Source organism: Pinus tabuliformis, chromosome 2_2 (assembly GCF_031772625.1).
Source record: "Pinus tabuliformis cultivar Carrire ecotype Pingquan chromosome 2_2, CPIR1, whole genome shotgun sequence".
In the NCBI taxonomy this organism is placed as follows: Eukaryota; Viridiplantae; Streptophyta; class Pinopsida; order Pinales; family Pinaceae; genus Pinus; species Pinus tabuliformis.
In genome coordinates, this window is record NC_142300.1 from 313,858,438 (window position 1) to 313,879,505 (window position 21,068).

Here is a 21,068-nt window from a genome sequence, read left to right on the forward strand (position 1 = left end):
CACGATCGTGCAACGAGGTGAACAAAGGGTTGGTGAGTCGTGCGGCGTCCGTGCAGAAGCGCCGACGAGCTGGGCAACCAAGTTTGCCGAAAGTTGAAAATTGACTAAGTGTAAATTTGGGGTTTCCCAAGATTTAACTTGTACTTATAAAAAAGATTATATATATTGATTCGAGCAGACTCATATTGCAAGGAGTTGCCCCTCCCTTTACACTGTTGTGCATTTCTATTGTATAATGTTGTTTATGTGAATATTATGGGTTTTCATTGTATAAAGGACAAAGATAACACTTGGTAATGAAAAAATAAACTAAGTATGGAATGTTACGCGTAGTCTACAATCGTAAGTATTGATGAAAAAGAAAACAGTTGGTAGTGCCGCACCTCGCTATAATGCGACTGGAAGAATACCACTAGTGTAGAAGCGTGACAATTTAGACGATACAAGGATTTGAAACGAACCATGGTAAATCGGGCTTGGCCCTTGTAATAACTCAATCTGTAAGTCATCGTTGCAATGGTAATATGTCATATGTCATTGGTGAATAAATGGTTCAATTGTAACATGTAACTCAGGTGGACGTAGCCCTAATATCATTGGTATGTAAGACTTAGAACTTCGCAAAACAATTAGTTCCTTGGTAGAACTTCGCAAAACTCTACCATAAAGCTTGTTAAATTAGCTTCTCAAAGAGTTGATTGAGAAGGTTGTCCTCGTAAGTGTTTAGATTGTACAAGGATTTGAGACGAACCATGGTAAATCAATAGGGCTTGGCCCTGGTAATAACTCAATCTATCATTTTAAACGAGTTTCAGTAGTAACTTAATATTTAGAAAATTGTATGGCAAAAGACTTAGGAACATTTATTATTCATGTAATACAACATGTATTGCACAGATCAAATAAATGTTGCAATAGTGTGTATTGCATGAAAAATATGTTTGTCATTGTAAATTAAGAATTTCAAGACTTAATTGATTTTTTAAAAGAATGGAGAGAATTTTTCATCACACGAAAATATATCTTATTCTGACGATGAACCACACTGGATGGTTCAAAACGCGTCGACAAAACTCTGATGATGTGATTTTTACCGAAAGTTTTCTTACTATTCATTACAGAAGCCTAAATTCAAAGAGATCTTATGTAGCAATATATCACACCAAAATATTGCTAACTCAGTGATTTCTATTGTGATTGATTACAATATCTCAATAGAGTGGCTCCGGCCGAGGAAACATTAGAAGTAGAGAAAAACAATTCTGCAAACATGACACACGCAGCTTAACAAACTTTAGAAGCAAGTTCTGCTAACATGTAAGCTCTCAACCAGAAGCTCACACATTTTCCTTCAGTTCTAATGACCTCTAGATGGTTTTCCTTCTTGTGATTGTAAAATATTTGCGGAAGGTGAAATATTTTACCATTTGCCTGAAACATTGCTTCTTAAATGCTCCTGCTAATGGGATAGAGGGGATATGATTTGAAATTTTGAAGAATTGTTTTATACATCTATGGATGACAGAGATGTGTAAACTCAGATCACTGGGGGGCATTGTTCACCAGTGCTTATTTGACAGAATTTTTAACTGCATTAAAACAAGAACAGAAAACAATGTCCACTAAATCTTGAAAATGCTTTCTTATTAGATGAATAGAGCTAAAAGCTTCAGATTTCCATGAGGAATACTTGAAGAGGCCAAGAGATGTTAACAAACAAAGAATAACAGATAATTTCAAATTAAATATTTACATAATTTATCATTAGCCGTGAGGAGCGATTCTGAGAATCCTATTACTTAAAGCACCATATAGCTTTACGTATTTCTATATTTCTTTCTCCTAAGAGAACACGGAGACAACATTATGATGCCTGGTTCTTTAAAACGGCAAGATGGATTTTGCTTCAATCAACATTTTGACAATTTTATTTCTATTGTACAGCAGGGAAAAACCATACTAAACAAGGACAACATTTCTCCAGGCTATTTTGATTTTTTCTCTTTTTTAGCAGCTTTTGCTGCTTCTTTTGCTGCAGACTTTGCCAACGTTGTGGCCTTCACTGCATTCTTTGGATTTAGAGCATTTCTAAGCTTAGAAATGGTCCAGGCCGTACCAACCACATGGCCTGCAGCAACAAGCCCCTCATTTGTTAACTTGCCAGCCTGCTCTCCAAACCTGTGACAGAAAAATATGTCAGATAATAACAAAATGCAAATATAAATTTGTGACATCCAGCTATTATTTCTCACTTGAAGTGAAACACACAGAAGATGGGAGCAGTATATACTTATGAGAGACGACTTCCGTAGTCACAACAGAAGAAGTTGACAACACACTCTTTCCAGCAACTTCAACAGCATCAAAAATCCTTCCTGTTCACAAGCACGGTAGACATTTCCACTCAATATATACTCTATAATATATTCCCATTTCTCCAAAAATCCTCCATTTAAATCCAATCAATAGGTCTTTAAAGCCAAGGCCTAGATTAAACACCGCAAATAACAGCATTTTACATATAACAGCCCTAGTCATTAAAGAAATGCCATTGCAGAACAATAAGCCAAACTTGAAACGTTTTGCAAGGCTCAAAGACAATTTTGCATTTTTCAAGTTTTCATAAGAAACTACAAATGGCTTGAGGATACATAATATTGCTTTTTTTTGGTGACAGCTTCGGAATGCCTAGTATAGTGTATGAAAAAGTGTTTTGCTACTTTTTCTACTTTAGAATCTCCATAAACAGAGCCACTCTCTTCTATTCCTCCAATATTGCCCAAGATATTGTTAATCCCTGCCTATATCAGAGGACTATAGTACTCTAATTTCAAGCTTATATTAAGTGGACTCCTGGGCATTAATTTTTCTCATATAAGTTCTCCTGAGGTCCTGTAATCTCTACCTATATAAATTTTAATTGTTAATGCTGTCTTCATTGTCATTTCCGGCAACGTAGATCTCTCAGATTTTGCAGTTATTCTTTATTATGTGGCACTTTATGTAAATAAAGACCTCATTTCACTTTTAACTTCACATTTTGTGAATTTAAGTGTATCAAATTTCTTTTGAAGCGTACATACAGTGACTACATTTGTTTTTTCAAATTTTAATTATCGGTTAATACTCAAAGGATTTATATTTGCGTATAGAGATCCAACATTGTGTACTCTGTATAGTGTACTTAAAATGAATATTGGTCGTATAATCCTCACCTATGCTACTGGAATGAGGAAATGGGAACAGGTTTTGGATTTGGCATTTTAAAAAATTTCAGAAACGGGAAAAGAGTGCATGAGTACACACACCAGCAGGCATAAATGTACATATACGTATTTTACTTTAAAAAGTTAAAAAAACAAGAAAGAGAGTGCTATCTTTAAACCAAAGCACTGGTTGGCAATACCCATTACCAATTTATGTACAGTGATAAGCAGATATTTTATTGATGAAAGACCAATGTTCAGCAGTGCTTTGGCCTGGAAATTCTACATACATTGTAGAAATTCCCACCTGTAGATCACCTGATAATGCGATATACTAAAACAAAATACTAGATCTACTTCTACAACCAATTCAACGGAAGCTTAATCGAACATGAGCAACATCAATTGAACACATATAACTGATATGGAGAAATCAATCACACATAACACAGAAGATATAACCAAGGAAAAGCCTCAGCGTAAAACCCCAACTCTATATTATCATACAAGTGGAAATATAGCCAGTATTACAAAAAGAATCTACTCAAAAGCTATCCTGCTCTCTCTGCAATACCTCTGCTGTTCATAGACAATCCGCTTCTATCCAACCTCTAGTCTGCCCTCCAAGCCTCCTATTTCATTGCGCAATTTTGATTGGAGTCTAGTGTAGCCACTTGTGTGAATTGGCCTCTTCACACACTCACTAACCTCTTATCCAACTACGCAGTCTTGAAAGAGATAAATCCTCATCATGGATGAGCTTCCTTTATAGGAAAAATATTCATCCAACTGATAATATATTGTCCCTTCTTTGATCTCAACTAAGTCTCTGTCTAAACTGACATGCATGAGTTATTCATGAGAGAATCTTCAGTTATCTGAAGTGCAGCAGTTATATGCAAGCATGCATTAACTAACTGAACTTACTTAATTTAAACACACTGTTTAAATCAATTATAACGGGATTTGACTCAGTTAACTAAGCCAACTAATTACTACTCAATATAGAACTCATCCTTATCTCTTTAACTGATGGATAAATTCCTCAATTAATAGATAAACTGTTGCATGTCCTCACATAGACTTCATGTTTGATTTTTCACAACTAATTAACTAATGGAGAATTAATTAATTTATTTTCAAACAGCTGTCAATTTCAAATTCGAATTCTACTTCCTATTTCTAGTCCAAGGACTAACTAAAAATAGAAATAAACAGCTGTCAAGTTCAAATTTGAATTCTACTTCTTATTTCTAGTCCAAGGACTGACTAAAACTAGGAATCCATCCTAAACTGCTAAAAATAGAATGCTATTTTTAGCACTTCCATTTTTCATTCCTTGTTGCTCAATCTAACACTGGTACCCAAACTTCTATTTTTAGCACTTCTATTTTTAGCATTTCTTGTTGCCATTTTCAACATACATCAGATAAAATATTTCTACGAATGCCAAAACAAGAAGAAAACTGTGACAAGCAGTTAGAGAAACTGTTCAATCTATCTTTTATTTATTTCATCATCCACGAGTTTCTGGATTAACCACCTCATCTGACCGCTGAGCTGGGATGTTTGTAGGTTCGTAGCTTTGGCTGGCATAAGGCATCCATTATTCCATGGGGTCATAGGAGGGAGGGTCTGAATTCCGAATGTGTGGAAGGATCAGAATCATTTGGAGGAGAGAGCCTCCCTAACCTTTCTAGCGCTCTATGCACTAGAGATAGGCTTCAACTGATAAAGACACATCGCTTGCTACCATTTGTTGAAACTTGAACATCAGTAATCCCTTGAAGTGCTGCCTGGATGGCTTCTGCATGGGATACCAGGGCTTTCCCCTACTCAACCAATATAGCCTCATAGTTTCTTCTGGGCTGATTCAGCATCAAACTTCTTCTACCTCTCTCTGACTGCAACAAGTTGACCTCTGAGTTCCCTTTGATATTGAAGATCTGGGACTGGAGGCAGGCCTTAGCTTGTTCCATTCATCCACATGGACATGCACACAATCCCTTAAAATTTTAAGACTACTTAACTATCCCAAACTGCTTGTTTTTGGGAAAAAAGAGTAAAACAAATGTCTGCCTATACATATTCAAAGACCCACACCTCAGTACATGTCCTGATACACATTAATGCCATAATTATGTTGGTGGGTGTTTCCAGATCTACACAATATAGGACACTTAATATCTCCTGCTTCAAGGTCTCTTAGATCGAATGAGTGTCCTAGGGTGACACTTTTCTATCCCGGAGTAGTACTTTTACCTCCACATTGACACCTCCTAGGCATCTGATGTGAATGAAGTATGCATCTATTAGAAGTGACTGCTAGCTCCCCAGGAAGCAAGGGGTCCATTTCAGTTTTGATATAGACAAAGGAATGGTCCCCGTTTCCCCAACATTCAGTTTGTTTCCCTTTACTTTGTACCTAATTACTCCCTCTGTGATCATTAATGCTCGGTTAGCTTTTCTATCTGCAATGAAGTTGTTTCCTTGGGGGACATGGAAGAAGTTTACCTCTTTAAAGGAATTGAAGTTGACATCTACTACTACTTAAACTCTGGAGATTGACATCTTTGTAGGGAACAACTCTTCTCATTGATCCAATAACCAGGAATATATATTAACCTAGAGAGAAGTCAACTCTTGCCTTGTTATAAGTGAATAAAATCAGGGCCAAAAAAGTTCTGGAACTTCTGCCTTTTCAGAACAAAAATTTTAAGGAGCCAATGATGTATCGGGGTTCCATCTAAAAGCAAATGATTGCTCCTTTAAGGACTGGCTTTGGCTTTTTAAAACAATTGAAAAGAAAATACATGTGTGATGTAACAGTTGGATTTCCATATGTGGAACATTGACCTTGATCAAGATTCAAGATCAAGAGCACGATTGAAGCAATGGCCGTATTGTCGATGTCCATTGCTTATATCCCTAAAGGGATATTGGAAAAAAGCAGAAAGGTTTGCTTCAGATATCGCTGAGCAGGGAAGAAGGACAAAAGTGGTACTCCCTTTGTAACATGGAAGAGAATTCTAAACCCAAAAAATGGGGGAAAATGGGGGAGCTGGAGACTGAAATTACCTATTTTCTCCCAGGCGTTAGCTGCAAAAGGAGTATGGACAATTCCGTCTTCAGCAGGATTTTGGTATTCAGTGATGAATAGATAAATAGAGACCCTAAGTCTGGAAGAGTGGATGCACAGCCCTAGAAGGACAGTTGCAATAGATTCTTTGAATTGGAAAGCTTTGATAACATGGAGGTTCCTAGGCTCTCCAACCACTTAATGGAACATTTATATGCCGAAAATCTCTTTCATTTAGAAGGATATATGACAGAGGACATGAAAATTGGTGGTCAAAAGGATGACAACAACTGAATGTTTTAGGAACCCCATATTATTTGAAAGTGGAATGGGATCATTAATCAGTACATGCATTAAATAAAGTAGGCATAAAACTACGTAATCAGCCCAATAGTATTGTTCAGGCAGCCAACAAAGGAGGAGAGAATAAGGACAGAGGTGGTATTCCCCTTGTAAAATGGGAAAAGATTTCTAAACCCATAAAATGGGGGGCTGGGATCTGGACTGGAGAAGTTCCCTATTTTCTTCATGGCATTGGCTGCAAGCCTGCAAAGGGAGTATGAAGAATTCTGTCTTCAGAGGGATCGTGGCAATCAATAATGAAGAATAAATATATAGAGCCCCAAGTCTCAAAGAGTGGATGCACAGCCCTAGAAAACCAGTTGCAGGAAATTCAATGATTTGGAAAGCTTTGATCACAGCATATCTCTTATAGTTGAATACCGCCTGGCTTGGTAAGCTGGGAATGAACAAAAGGTGCACAATGAAAATGATCTGTGGATCAGGGGATTGGAGATTCGTTGGTTCTCAAACCAATCAATGGAATATTTACATGCCAAAAATCTCATTCATTTACAAGACACAACCGAGGACATGAAAATTGGTAGACAGCAAGATGAAAATAAGTGAATGATTTAGAAATCCCAAATGATTTGACAGTGAAATCAAATCAGTATATTAATGCATTAAATCAAGCAGCCATAAAACTACATAATCAGCCCACTAGTTTGGGCAGGCAATAAGGAAGGAGAGCGGGAGGAAAAAGGTGGTATTGTGGCAATCAGAGATGAAGAATAAATATATATAGCTCCTAAGTCTGGGAAAGTGAATGCACAGCCCTAGAAAAACAGTTGCAGAGAATTCAGTGAGTTGCAAAGCCTTGATGACAGTGTATCACTTGATTGGAGACCACCTAGATTGGTAAGTTGGGAATGGACATAAGGTGTGCAATAAAACTTGTAATCTGCAGGTCAGATGACTGGAGGTTCCGAAACTCTCCAACCAGTTAATGGAATGTTTACATGCCAAAAACCTTTCATCTAGAAGACATATAACCGAGGACTTGAAAATTGTGGACAGAATAATGATAACAAAGAATATTTTAGGAATCCCAAATGATTTGACAGCAGAATGGAAACAGTATATAAATGCATTAAATCAAGCAGCCATAAGACTACATAATCATCCCTGGTATTGTTTGATGAATCATGGAAAAGAATTATGAATTCTTGTGGGGCTGAGAAGATCTTCGTCATTTCTAAAAACCCTAACACATTTGAATGTGGCCCCGGTCAAGGCACAAATAACTCCACAGATATCTAAGCACATACAATTCTTATGGCATTGCCCAGGAAGACAGTATAAATATTTTGAATATCTATTAGGGTTCAACAAATGTGGTGGAAAAGGAAGAGGCAAAGAATCTTGGGATTGGAAGGCAGCCTGCAATTAGCCAAGAAGATAAGAGACACCTTCAAAGACGTACATTTCACCACATATCGTGATCGTAATAAAGAGGAAGATCACTGATCAAAACTGGTTTGAAATAGAGCTCTGGGCACTCTTATCTTTCAGGGTATATTGAAATAAGGATGACAAGATCCTCCAATTGAGATCCATTGGGGTATAATTGATTGGATTTGGGACATGACAGTAGCAAGCAAAATGCATCAAATTCCGGTTTATTCAATTGATGAAGCATTTACAGAAAGGTGAAGAAAGGATTCTCTCCTTTCAGGATGATAAGCTTGTCCAAAGGTGTATGGTATGTCTTGAGCAGATATGTATAGATGCTGGTTAGCATGTTTGTATAGATATAACTCCTTATTTGTATGGATCTCTAGTAACTGGCAAAAGCTTTTTTTGGCTTTATTTGTTCACACAAATGTTACTAGACTCAGAATTGGCATAAATCAGCGAGGCAAAAGAGCGAAGAGTTTTAATCAGATCGGGAAAAAATCGGTGAATTCAATAAATTAAAATATACACATATTGAATTAAAAAACATTTTTCATTGATATTCAATAAAGCAATGTCCAAACAATGTGTAATATCAATAGATGTCCAAAATATCATGAATGAATAACTATCTCATATATGTTATGAGTCCAAACATGATCCAAAGTACTGAGTCCTGACTCCTAACCAGTGACTACATATAACCAGAAGCATCTGCTTCTAAAAGTTTATAAAATACTGCATACTAACAATAAAAAAGCAGTAACTGAAATCTCTTGATTGCTGCTGAAATGATATGATAATGGTTTGCTACTGAAATATCCGACAGAGCACACGCTGACGCGAACGCTGAAGCACACTGCACACTACGACTATATTATGCGGAGTAAACTGAAACTGAAACCATGCCTCTATTACCTTCTTGGCATATGAGTTGTCGAGCCTGAGCAGCTAGTTACAGACCAGCGTAAGTTTTAACCTAACTAAACCACACAACGAACAATGCGACAACCCTAAAAGTGAAAACCCGTGCTGACCGAGTTGAGGGCTAAAAATCATCTCAGTGGCCTAAATCACAATTAATCGGTGGGTCGCGAATCATACTCGCATTGACCACAAGTCAAACTCGGTCAACGGGAGTTTGACTTGCCCAGAGTTGAATCAGATTGTTTGAGGGAAGAGCAGAGTTTGACTCGTGATTAATCGCAAGTAATCAAAGATTCATGTTTCCCTGATTCACACCCATTTGGGTTGTAGGTAATGGCTCTTATGTAGCCTTTTATTTTTCTTAATGCATGACCTTTTTTTTAAACAATATAATATCATGAAGTGAATGAAAATTTGAAATAACAACACTTGAGAACCCTAGATCCATCTTTTTGGAAGTCACATGAGCATCCTAATTATCCAATAAATAGTTTACTGTCATGGGCTCTTTCCTTTCCCAAAGCATAAATTGATGCAATTAGAACCCACCCCTCATCGATACTAACAGCGCAATACGACCGCTCTAGTTCTAGGGCATCATTCACCCCCATAATAAAAGAGGGATCATATGACAAATAGAAATAGTTCCCCCACCCCTCATTGTTGCTCAGTAACTTTTCATCCTCCACGCGGATAGTGGGATCCTATAACAAATTAGGGATGGCTCCTCTTCTTCCTGAGCCTAACTAGATTTTCTTACTTCCTATGTAGCCAAGGCAAGTGACCCAGATGTCGTTGAGAATTTTGGGTTTAAGTCTCATGCACATACCTATCCCACATTATATTGGAAGCAATAAAACCCGTGTGATAAGTACCTATTTCACAATCAAGAAGTCCATATAACTAGAAGGGACCTTGTTATTACAATCAATGTCTGGATGCATGCCGCACTTGATTACCAACCTATTTCATATGAATCTATAGCTCGTGATAGGCATGCATAAGTAAGCATTTTTCCACAACAAAGTGTTAAAGCAAGAACTAATAGCCCAATTTACCAAAACGTTAGATTAGAGCAATCAAACAGGAATGGAAAACAAAGAGAAGTGGTAGCAATTATCTACAATTTAAAAAGTGGTCACAAAAGTATTCATATTTGTCCCTCCAAAGGAATAAAGATGACAAAATGTAAAAGAAATTATTATATAATCAATTTCTTAACCTTTAATCACCATCCCAACATTAGCTGAAGTAGATGTCTAAAAATAGTCAAAGTTTGTAATGTATTAGGGCAATTTTTTTTGTAATATGCTAGGGTTTTACCAAATTTTCCCAATACACAATAATTCTAAGCCATTAGTAGAATCTACACTCAACCTTCTTATTGATGCAACAATCTGAACAAATTCTTAAACAAGCGACAAATATGGCAAACAATAAATATAATTCTTTGTTCCCAAAGCAAAAATCCCACATTAATGTAGCACAGTGATTTCAAAACAACATACTAACCCACACTAATAAAGGTATCACAAATAATTCAAAACACAAATATAATTCAATGCCCAACAAGAACTCGTGACCACGAGTCGCTCTAAATGGATGCCAATGGTTTCGCTACAGAAAATCCTCACGGCTTCAAACTTAGTTACCACGAATTTGCTCAGCTCCTCGAGGAACTTCCACGATGAGTTTGACTATGGAAACGAAGGTTTCTGCTAGTGCAATCCTTCTTCGACTTCCACGTTGAGTTTGTCTCTCGAAACAAGGGTTTCTATTGGTGTAGCCCTTCTCGAGTCACAGCGAGAAATCCTACCACTTTTGAATCATATTCAATACCTGCGTCCAACTCTGCGCTCGATCTTAAAGCTGACCATGTCTTTGTTGATTATAAAATTCTAGATCAACCCGACAACCACAGTAGTCTCATTGTCAATTACGGGTCGATATAATCTGTGACCTTTCTTCTAGATAAAATCTTTGCATGTTTTTCGGGACATGAAAGCACTACCTTTTTGCATTCGATCTGTTCAAAGAAAACCCTCAATGATTTCATAGTGAACTCTACTACTTCAGGAGTTAACCGCAAGCCATAAACAGTGACGTTCCAAATAACCTCGTTGCCCCTGTTGTTTTCGTTTTCAGGCTTACGAGCCACCTTAAATGCAAGGAGTTCACTGCCTTGGATATTTTTGTGCCAAAACCAACGAACCAGTCTTAGACCAAGCACTCGTTTTAGAAAATGATATTGTGCCCAAACAAAACCACAAACAATTCACTATCTCCATAATGATCTCCTGTGCCCATAATAGAATAAGAGAAATGCAAACACTGTCAACTAGGGTGGAATCTTTCACCACCGAAATTGACAAGAAGAAAGGGGTCTTAAAACCCTCAAAGCTAATGCTCAAAATAAGATGAAATGATCCTCACTTGATGATCCAAATGAATTAAATCCTCCTTTATTTATAGACTTCCTTGAAGGGCTTCATCTTCTTAATTGGTTGAGTGCATCTTACTCAAAACCCCAGTTTTGGGTTTTTTTGCCCAGTTAACCCAAAACTTGCCCAACAATGGGTATTTTGGGTTTGTATCCCCTTTATAAAGCACTATAGCCTACGAGGACAGATAGGCTACTAAGTCCATTCGTCCTCAATTTGTAGAGGACATTATAGTTCCCCTGCCCAAAATTGCTTGCCATCAAACAATTGCAAATTTGGGTGCTGCAAAATTCTTTCTCCTTCCCATGTTGCATCCTCCTCTAGTAAATTCTTCCATCTGATGAGGTATTCCGGAATTACTCTTCCCCTTAACTTCTTTTCCCGCACTGCCATGATCGTCTCTGGAATCAATTCCAGTTATCCCTCTTCATCTAATGGTGGCAATTCAATCGAGGTGGTGACCTATTGACCCATAGCCTTCTTTAGGCATGATACATGGAATACATTGTGGATTTTGTTGTCACTAGGTAGCTCCAACTCATTGGCCACTTCACCAATCCTTTGGAGAACTTTGTAGGGCCCATAAAACCTCAGCTTCAGTTTTTCTGCATCGCTCTTCTTGAGTGTAGATTGTCTACATCGCAAGAAAACGAGATATCATACCTCAAAGATGTGTTCTGTTCGATGCTAGTCTACGTACAACTTCTGTCGATTCTGAGAAACCTATATATTTTCCTTGAGTACCCTGAGAATGTCCAGACTCACCTGTATCCAGTCTTTGGTAAGAGGTGCCTTGCTATCACCAAAAACTTTGTCGATGAAGGACGGTGCATCATATCCATACAGAGCTTTGAAGGGTGGCATCCCAAAAGATAAGTGGTAGGTGATGTTGTAACAATGTTCCCCAAGGTACAACCACTTAATGAGTGCCTTCTGCTGACTTGTCACATAGTTGCGCATATACCCTTCAATCCACTTATTCACAATCTATGTCTAACCGTCGGTTTGCGGGTGATAACTAGTGCTAGGGGTCAATTCGATTCCCACTAACTTGAAAAGCTCCTACCAAAATGTTCCCATAAATCTACTATCGTGATTGTTGATTCTATTCTTTGGTAGCCCATGAACATCTTGGAAGAACAGTTTTGCCACTTGTTTGGCCAAGTAATCAGCTGAGATGGCAAAGAAGTGTGTGAATTTAGTCAACCTGTCTACCATTGTTTATATGCAATCCTTTCCTTGGGCTTTAGGTAATCCTGTGATGAAGTCCATCAAGATGCTTTCCTATTTCTATTCTAGAATTGGTATCGATTGGAGGAGACCTGCAGGATATGTACACTCAACCTTATTTTGTTGACATGTCATGCATTTCTTGATGTATTTCATCACATCTTCCTTGACCCCTTTCCACAAGTATCATTCCCGAATCTGGCGATATGTCTTGAAGAATCCTTGATGCCTAGCTGAAAGAATATCATGTGTAACCTTCAATATTTTTTCCTTAAGTGTAGATTCAGGAACCAAATATATCTTGTTTTTATAATAAATGATTTCATCAATTATTTTGTACCTGTCATCTTGAATGATCTTGTCGATTAGGGCGCAAGCAAACTGGTTGTTGACATATTCTGCTGAGAGGTCTGCCTTCCAGTTTTCTACAATTTTCATGAGAGCACATGCAACTGGTTTCAAGGAGAGTGCATCAGCCACAACAATCTTCTTCCCTTTCACATACTCAATGTCAAAGTTGTAGGCTTGGATTTTGCTTACCCATTTCTATTGCCATTCGTTCAGGTCCTTTTGACTCATGAAATGGCGTATAGATTGTTGTGGTATGTCCTGACTACGAATCTGTTGCCCACCAAATACTATCTGAACTTTGCCAATGCGTGCATGATATCTAGCATCTCCTTGTCATATATGGAGTAGAGACTTTCTGAATCTTCTAGTTTTCGGCCTTCGAATGCCATGGGATGGCCCTTTTGCATAAGGAACCCCTATTCCTTCTCTTGACACATCACACTCCAATATGAATGGTTGACCAAAGACAAGAAGAGCTAGTACCAGACATGAGCTCATTTTTTCTTTGAGCTTGTTGAATTCCCTATCAGATTCCTCTGTCCACCTTAATGCTCCCTTATATGAAAATTTCACTACTGAAATTCTATTGCAACAACTAGAATTAGTTCTTCTACCTATAATTAATTATGCAGTTTATTGCTACGGCAATAATGAATTAATCACACTGCAATCTTCACAAATAAAAATATTGAGGAAGATAAGATAAAAACTGAGAAAATATTGGCACACACAAAAATATATAACACCATTATTTTTGAATCAAAGTCCCCAGAAAAACTCAACTTGGGAAAACCAGTGCAACAGCTGAGGGTTTTTATTATTAAGCAACAATGATAAAATTCTAAGTACAATAAATGTCACCAAACTGGCGAATTTATTCAACAGAAATACTAACAAAAATTTACCGAGGGATTTTATCCTCACTCCAAGCAGTCTTGGCACTATCTAACCTCTGAAAGGCTAGTCGTCCAAGTGGTCTATGCAAGCCATGCATCACCCTAGCATTGCCTGCCACACGCACTACCTGAAATAACTGCCAATCTAGTTGTCCTACCTGCTGCTCACTGGAAAATGCTTCTCTGACCCTCTGGAAAATCTTCCAGACTTCTAGAACTGAAAACGTATTCCTCTTCAGCGAAGTCGAATTGCTAACTTGAGGCTCTGCACTGCATCTATGCAACCTCCTAGAGAAAATTTTCGGCCTCCTCTTTCTGACTCTCTGAAACTGGAAAATTTCCTCTGGACTCACTGTCTGTGCCTCTCTTTGTCTCTGCTTCACTTCTTTAGCTCGAACTCTTCTAGCAGAATGTTGTTGCTCTCTGGAAAAATCAAACTACCCAAGGAAATCGATCTCAAGTGGCCTACTCCATCTACCCATTGACTTTTTCTAATAATCTCACTGTGGGACTCCAACGGCCAAGATTAAAACTTAATCAATTGCTGAGATTATTTCCTAGTCGATCCGTGTGAGTTTCTAGAGAAATCTCACCTTCCTCAATTAATTCCTATTAAATAATCATTTTCCCTAAGTTAGACTTGGGAAAAAATCAATTATTGATTAATTAACTTAATTAAAGCATTTCTAGGTGGATTTTCCTTAAACCTTTTTTGGGTTATGGAGTCCTAGTGTTTCTTAGCCTCTCTGACAACTGTCGAGACTAGAACATCATCTGATGCTACAAAAAACTAACACCTTCCCGATTAAGCTCATCATCGGTGCACTTAACTGGGAGAACTCTTTAACGAACCTTCAGTAGTAGCTACAGATCCCAAGGAACCTTCATAATTATGTTAGGGTTTTGGGTGGAGGCCAATCTACTATTGCCTAGATCTTCTCTTAATGAACTTGTACCCCCTTTTCTCTAGTCGTATGTCCCAAATAATGGATTTTGTCAATCTGAACTTGAACTTTGACTCATTATCATAAAGGGATTGTTCTTGCATGATGCTCAAGATTTGATCCAAATGCCCCAAGTGATCATCCCATGTCTTGTTGTAGATGAGAAGATCGTCAAAGAATACCAATAAAAACTTCCTTAGTTACTTGTTGAAGATATTGTTCATGCATGATTGGAAAGTGGCGGGGGTGTTGGTTAGACCAAACGGCATGGCCAAAAAATTCAAAGTGTCTGTAGTTACATCTGAACGTTGCCTTTGGCACTTCTTCCTCTCAAACTCATATTTGATGATACCTAGATCGTAAATCGATCTTCGAAAAGTACATTGCCGCATGGAGTTCATCCAACAATTCATCGATCCTGGGAATGGGGTACCTGTTTTTGATGATTTTTCTTGTTGAGAGCTCGATAATCAATACACATTCTCCACATGCCATCCTCCTTTTTCACCAAGACTACGAATGATGTTGATCTAGGAGGATTCCGTTGATTCAATTGCACAGGTGTTCAAGTGTCGTCGTCAGTGTTCAATGTCGTCATCAATTCAGTTCAGCGTCGACAGTTCGACAGTGTTGGTTATAGATCAGGTTGTTCAGGTAATGCTTATGGTTTTCATGGCCATCAGTTGAGATGGTTTAAGCGCCTGGTTGTCAACATGAGTTCATCGACAGTTCCGCCAGAATTGGTCGACGACATGTGTCTTGTCGTTCGACTCACAAGATTTGGTGTCAACATGGTTATGTCGTCTGTTGCAGAGGTTCAATGTGTCGACATAAGTGTCGTCCATTGCAAAGGTTCGATATGGTTCGCCTTCTCAGGATTTAGGGTGTCGTCGTAAATGCTCTTGTGTCGACGATATGCATGTGGGTTATTGTCGCATTGTGACAAAAGTGATATAAAAACCTCCACTATGTATTGTGAACCCTAAGACTTAATGCACATAAACCTAGAACCTAAATGCAACATACAAAATGAAATCCAAATGCATTATCAACCATAATTCTAAGTCTAAGCCATAAAGCTATAAAATATGCAATGTTAAAAACCATGTATTAATCCTAAGCGTAAGTTCTAACCCACTCTCGGCATATAAACAATAGAACATATAAAACTGTTAACACAGTCCCTAACCGCGGAGGAGACCGCAACAGAACCTTTGTTCATGTGAACAAGCGGAGATCAACCTTGACCACAGCACCCTGACCGCGGGCCTTAACCACGCGGGTATGGAAACCATAGCAGCAGACATGTGACAGAGTTCAACCATCGGGGTTTATAAACAGTCCCCTAACCGCAGCGGTTAGCCGCGTCGGAACCGCGGGTATGTGAACAAGATTTCACCGGGCGGAGGTTAACGTGATAGTCAGGCTATTAAACCGTCGGAGGGATATACAGTGGATGCATGTGAGCACGTTTACCACACCGTCAATTAACCATCGCGGTTACCGCGTTGTTGCCGAAACCGCCGGGGAGATGTGCTGTCACATGGCACGTCGTAGACCACTAGCCGAAACCACCAGGAAATCAGCGTCGGGTGTCAAACTGCGGTTAGACCGCGGCTGGTCACATGTTGACAGTCACCTATTCCGTCGGTTAGCAAATCACCTGCAATCTGCGCTTATCCTATGGTTTTATTATGGGCTTTATTGCACTTTTGGTGCAATAACTAATGCGATGACCATGCACATGAACCCTAAGGTGGCAAATCACAACAAGACCAAGTTTGTAAACCTAATCTGGTACAACCAAATGCATCTACAAACCAGCCCAAGGTGGTTTCATGAACCTGGAGGCCTTTAAAAGGCGAATTTTCCTTCATTAAGGAGAAGGAGTGGTTTTTGACTTTTGCTTGCAGATTCTGGAGGTCATAGGCAATTTTGTTTTCAGTGTTACGAGAGCATCCGGGGTCGGAATTAGAATCCGTAAGAAGTGTTGGAAAGTTGTTTCAGAGGGTTATCTGATGACAGTGATCAAAAGTGCCTACGTGCAAATTCAGACTGATCAAATCTCTGTGTAATCAACTCCTTATTTTCATTCCTAATAAAAATGGTCGCCCATCTTGAAAGCGGACCCCGTAGACGTAGTCCATCAGGAACGAACTCCGTCATCAATCCCGTTGTCTAGTATCGCTGTGTTTTTACTGTTTTCGCTTCTGTTATGCATCTTTATTATGTTTAATCAGCTGTCGTAAAGTCTTCTTCTCACGCAGTTTTCCTCGATTTCCGTGCTTTGAACTAACATTCAAATCATAAATGGCTAATCACTTCTACATCAGTATTAGTTTATGATCATTTCAGATCATATAATTTGGTATCAGAGTAGGTTGCATTTGTAGAATTTTCCATTGAATGTTAACCAGGTCAAAGTCGCAACGAGGAGAAGGAATCCTTGAGAAGATTGATCCAGAGATTGGAAAGCGACGAATCAATCATAAATCGACCATGTAAGGACCTGATGCAGGTGAAAACACCGAAACTAAGATGAGTGAAAAACAGTTTTAGCAAGCATTCTTGACTATGCAACAGATGTTGGGAGAATTGTACGAAGACAAGAAGGCGAGAGATGCAGCTTCTTCTTCAAAGGCATCGAAGAAGGACAAAGGTAAAGGGAAGACTAGCAAACCACCTTCACCTCCATCATCTCCATCATCATCTTCTTCTTCTTCTTCCAATGCAAAATCTGAAACAGAAAAGAAACCTAAGAAAACATCTCTTTTGAAACTTGATGTTAAATTTAAGTTACTTGTTTATGATGGCGAAATGAATAGTGAAAAGTTAGATAACTGGATAAAGCAGTTAGAAGTGTATTGTCGCATTCAGAACATTTCTAGCGATAAATCTAAAATTCAATTAACTACACTTAGAATGGGGGGAACAACTTTAATCTGATGGGAAAGTAAAACTCAGCGAGATGTAAAGCGTAAAGAAAAAGTCATCTCTTCATAGTCTAAGTTTTTAAAAGCTCTTAGGAAACAATTCTATCCTTTAGGATACATGCAGCAAGTTGTTATTGATTGGCAACATCTGAGGCAAGGTAAAGGGCAAAGTGTTCAGGAGTTCAGAAAGAAAGCATTGGCGCTTGATATTTCATTGGATACACGTGAAACTTTGTTAAAATACATCGGCAGTTTACATTCATATTTGCAGCATACTTTATTGATATTTAATCCTGATGATTTTGATGAGGTGTATGTTCAAGCCATACATATTGAATCAAGTGGCAGACCATTCAAGATTTCATCGCAGTCATCCAAAGAGTTGGAAACCAAAGATTCCAGTGATAGTAAGGGGAAGAACAATTCGAAGAGAAAGAAATCAACGATCATTCAGAAGGAAAGACCTACTTGTTCTCATTGCTAGAGAATCGGTCATGATGAATCAAAGTGTTGGAAACTTCATCTAGAACTTAAGCCCAAAAAGTTCCTTAAGGAGAAGGATGAAAAGAAGGCCATTGCAGCAATCCAGCAAGATCTAGGTTCAGATTCAGGTGATGAAAGGAGGATAACCGCCATGGTTACGACAGGTAAAACTTCTGACACTGGTTCAAGTTCGAAAATTATTGCATCTTCATCAAACATAAATCCTTCACATGAGAATAAAAGAATTGAATTGTTCAACATAAGGATAACTTCTAAGCATACAAAGATAGATACAATGTTTGACAATGGATCACAGGCAAATTTAATCTCTGAATATTTAGTTAAAGTTTTGGGTTTGTTAACACGAAATCATCCAAGACCTTACCCATTAGGATGGTTAAATAAATCAACTCAGATAAAAGTCACCAAACAGTGTCGATTAAGATTTGCCATTACAGCTAATTACATTGATGAAGTGGAATTAGATGTGGTTCCAGTAGACATATGTGGAGTTGTCTTAGGGAGTCCTTATCTTTATGACCATGATACAATATTTTACAGGAGAGAGCATAAATATCACCTTAAGAAAGACGTGGTTGAATTTATTGTTATGGCACATCAAAGTAAAAATCACTTGAATTCAATTAATGTTAATCAGATGAAGCGATTAATAAGTTCAAACAAGCGGTTTGTAATCATGTGTGTAAAGGATCAACATAACAATCAACAAGATTCTTGTTTAAGTTATGCAACTCAGCTTAAAGATGGTTTGATTAAAGAGATAGAAACTTGTTCAGTTCTATGTAAAACCAAACATCTTATTCATAAGCAGGGATTACAACATGAATTGCAGTTTGTGCCTAAAGATCCTCTTCCTAATGCCAGAATGAATCAATTCAGTTTAAGTTTGGAACTTGACAGTTGCAGGGATACAGGTCAGTATTGGGGAAAGTCAATGTTCAACTTCTCTTGTATTGTGTCACCATGTCATGTCTCAAACAGTTTGGAAAACTCTTTTCAAGTGGAGAGGAAATCTATTCGTTTTCATATCAAAGCCTTTTCTAAAGCAGTATCAAAGTGTCTAATGGAAACTTATGCATCAGAAGAAAGTGCTAATCAATGGAAATCATTTAAATAAAGGAAAAGCGATTCAAACAAATCAACAACTAAGTCAATACTTTCAACGAAAAACTAAGTCGCAGCAAATTTCACCTTACAGTTGGATAGGTTCAATGCAGCGAGTTCACTTAGTAATCAGGTATCAAGAAAGTATGTTAAAAGAAGTAGTTGGTTTGATGTCCAAAGTATCTTTAATTGTCTCTGTTATTCCACAAAATAGATTGTTTATACATGTTGATGGTATTAAACAACATCCAATAGAGACTGTTTTCAAAGATTATGAATCACTAACTCATGGTTCTTCATGGAAAGGAATCAATTGCCATGTTGATAACAAGTTGTTTGCCCATCATCGCAAGTTGTTTATACTGCAGATGGATGGAACAGGTCACCGACTCAAAAATTACCATGGTCAGCATCATCAAGGTCGTCACTTGCAGGTGATTGATCAAATGTATTGGTATATCATCAGGTCAAGGTGGAAAGAGAGGGAGTTCTACCCTCATCGACTATTTGTTTAGTAAAACTTTTGTGGTCCAAAAGCTTTCAAGTGGAGAGGAATGATCTAGGAGGATTCCGTTGATTCAGTTGCACAGGTGTTCAAGTGTCGTTGTCAGTGCTCAGTGTCGTCGTCAATTCGGTTCAGCTTTGACAGTTCGACAGTGTTGGTTATGGATCAGGTTGTTCAAGTAATGTTTATGGTTTTCATGGCATTCAGTTGAGATGGTTTAAGCGCCTGGTTGTCAACATGAATTCATCGACAGTTTCGCCAGGATTGGTCGACGACATGTGTCTTGTCGTTCGACTCGCAAGATTTGTTATCAACATGGTTATGTCGTCCGTTGCAGAGGTTCGATGTGTCGACATGGGTGTCGTCTGTTGCAAAGGTTCGATATGGTTCACCTTCTTAGGATTTAGGGTGTCGTCGTAAATGCTCGTGTCGACGATATGCATGTGGGTTATTGTCGCATTGTGACAAAAGTGATATAAAAACCTACACTATGTATTGTGAACCCTAAAACCTAATGCACATAAAACTAGAACCTAAATGCAACATACAAAATGAAATCCAAATGCATTATCAACCATAATCCTAACTCTAAGCCATAAAACTATAAAATATGCAATGCTAAAAACCATGTATTAACCCTAAGCCTAAGTTCTAACCCACTCTCGACATATAAACAATAAAACATATAAAATTGTTAACACAATCCCTAACCACGGAGGAGACCGCAGCGGAACCTTTGTTCATGTGAACAAGCAGAGATCAACCATGACTGCAATCCCCTGATCGCGGGCCTTAACCGTGCGAGTATGGAAACCATAGCAATAGACATGTGACAGAGTTCAACCGTCGACGTTTATAAACAGTCCCCTAACCGCAACGGTTAGCCGCGTCGGAACCGCGGGTATGTGAACAAGAGTTCACCGGGCGGAGGTTAACGTGACAGTCAAGCTATTAAATCGTCGGTGGGATATACAGTGGATGCATGTGAGCACATTTACCGCACCGTCAATTAACCATCGCGGTTACTGCATTGTTGCTGAAACCGCCAAGGAGATGTGCTGTCACATGGCACATCACAGACCGCTAGCCGAAACCGCCAAGAAATCAACGTCAAGTGTCAACGTGCGATTAGACCACGGCTAGTCACATGTTGACAGTCACCTATTCCATCGGTTAGCAAACCGCCTGTAGTCTGTGCTTATCCTATGGTT

General features: G+C 38.4%; 1 protein-coding gene across 1 annotated transcript in view; it reads right to left on the bottom strand.

The window, feature by feature from the left end:
* Nucleotides 1-1,709: 1,709 nt before the first annotated feature.
* LOC149192549 (protein EARLY-RESPONSIVE TO DEHYDRATION 7, chloroplastic-like) overlaps nt 1,710-21,068 on the bottom strand; it is a 32,080-nt gene continuing 12,721 nt past the window's right edge. Inside the window, exons 3-4 of the mRNA XM_089404643.1 lie at nt 2,291-2,375; nt 1,710-2,178 (exon numbers count right to left, since the gene is read on the bottom strand). Of these exons, the coding sequence (XP_089260769.1) occupies nt 1,986-2,178; nt 2,291-2,375 (278 nt within the window). The 3' untranslated portion in view covers nt 1,710-1,985. The remainder of the gene's footprint in view (nt 2,179-2,290; nt 2,376-21,068) is intronic.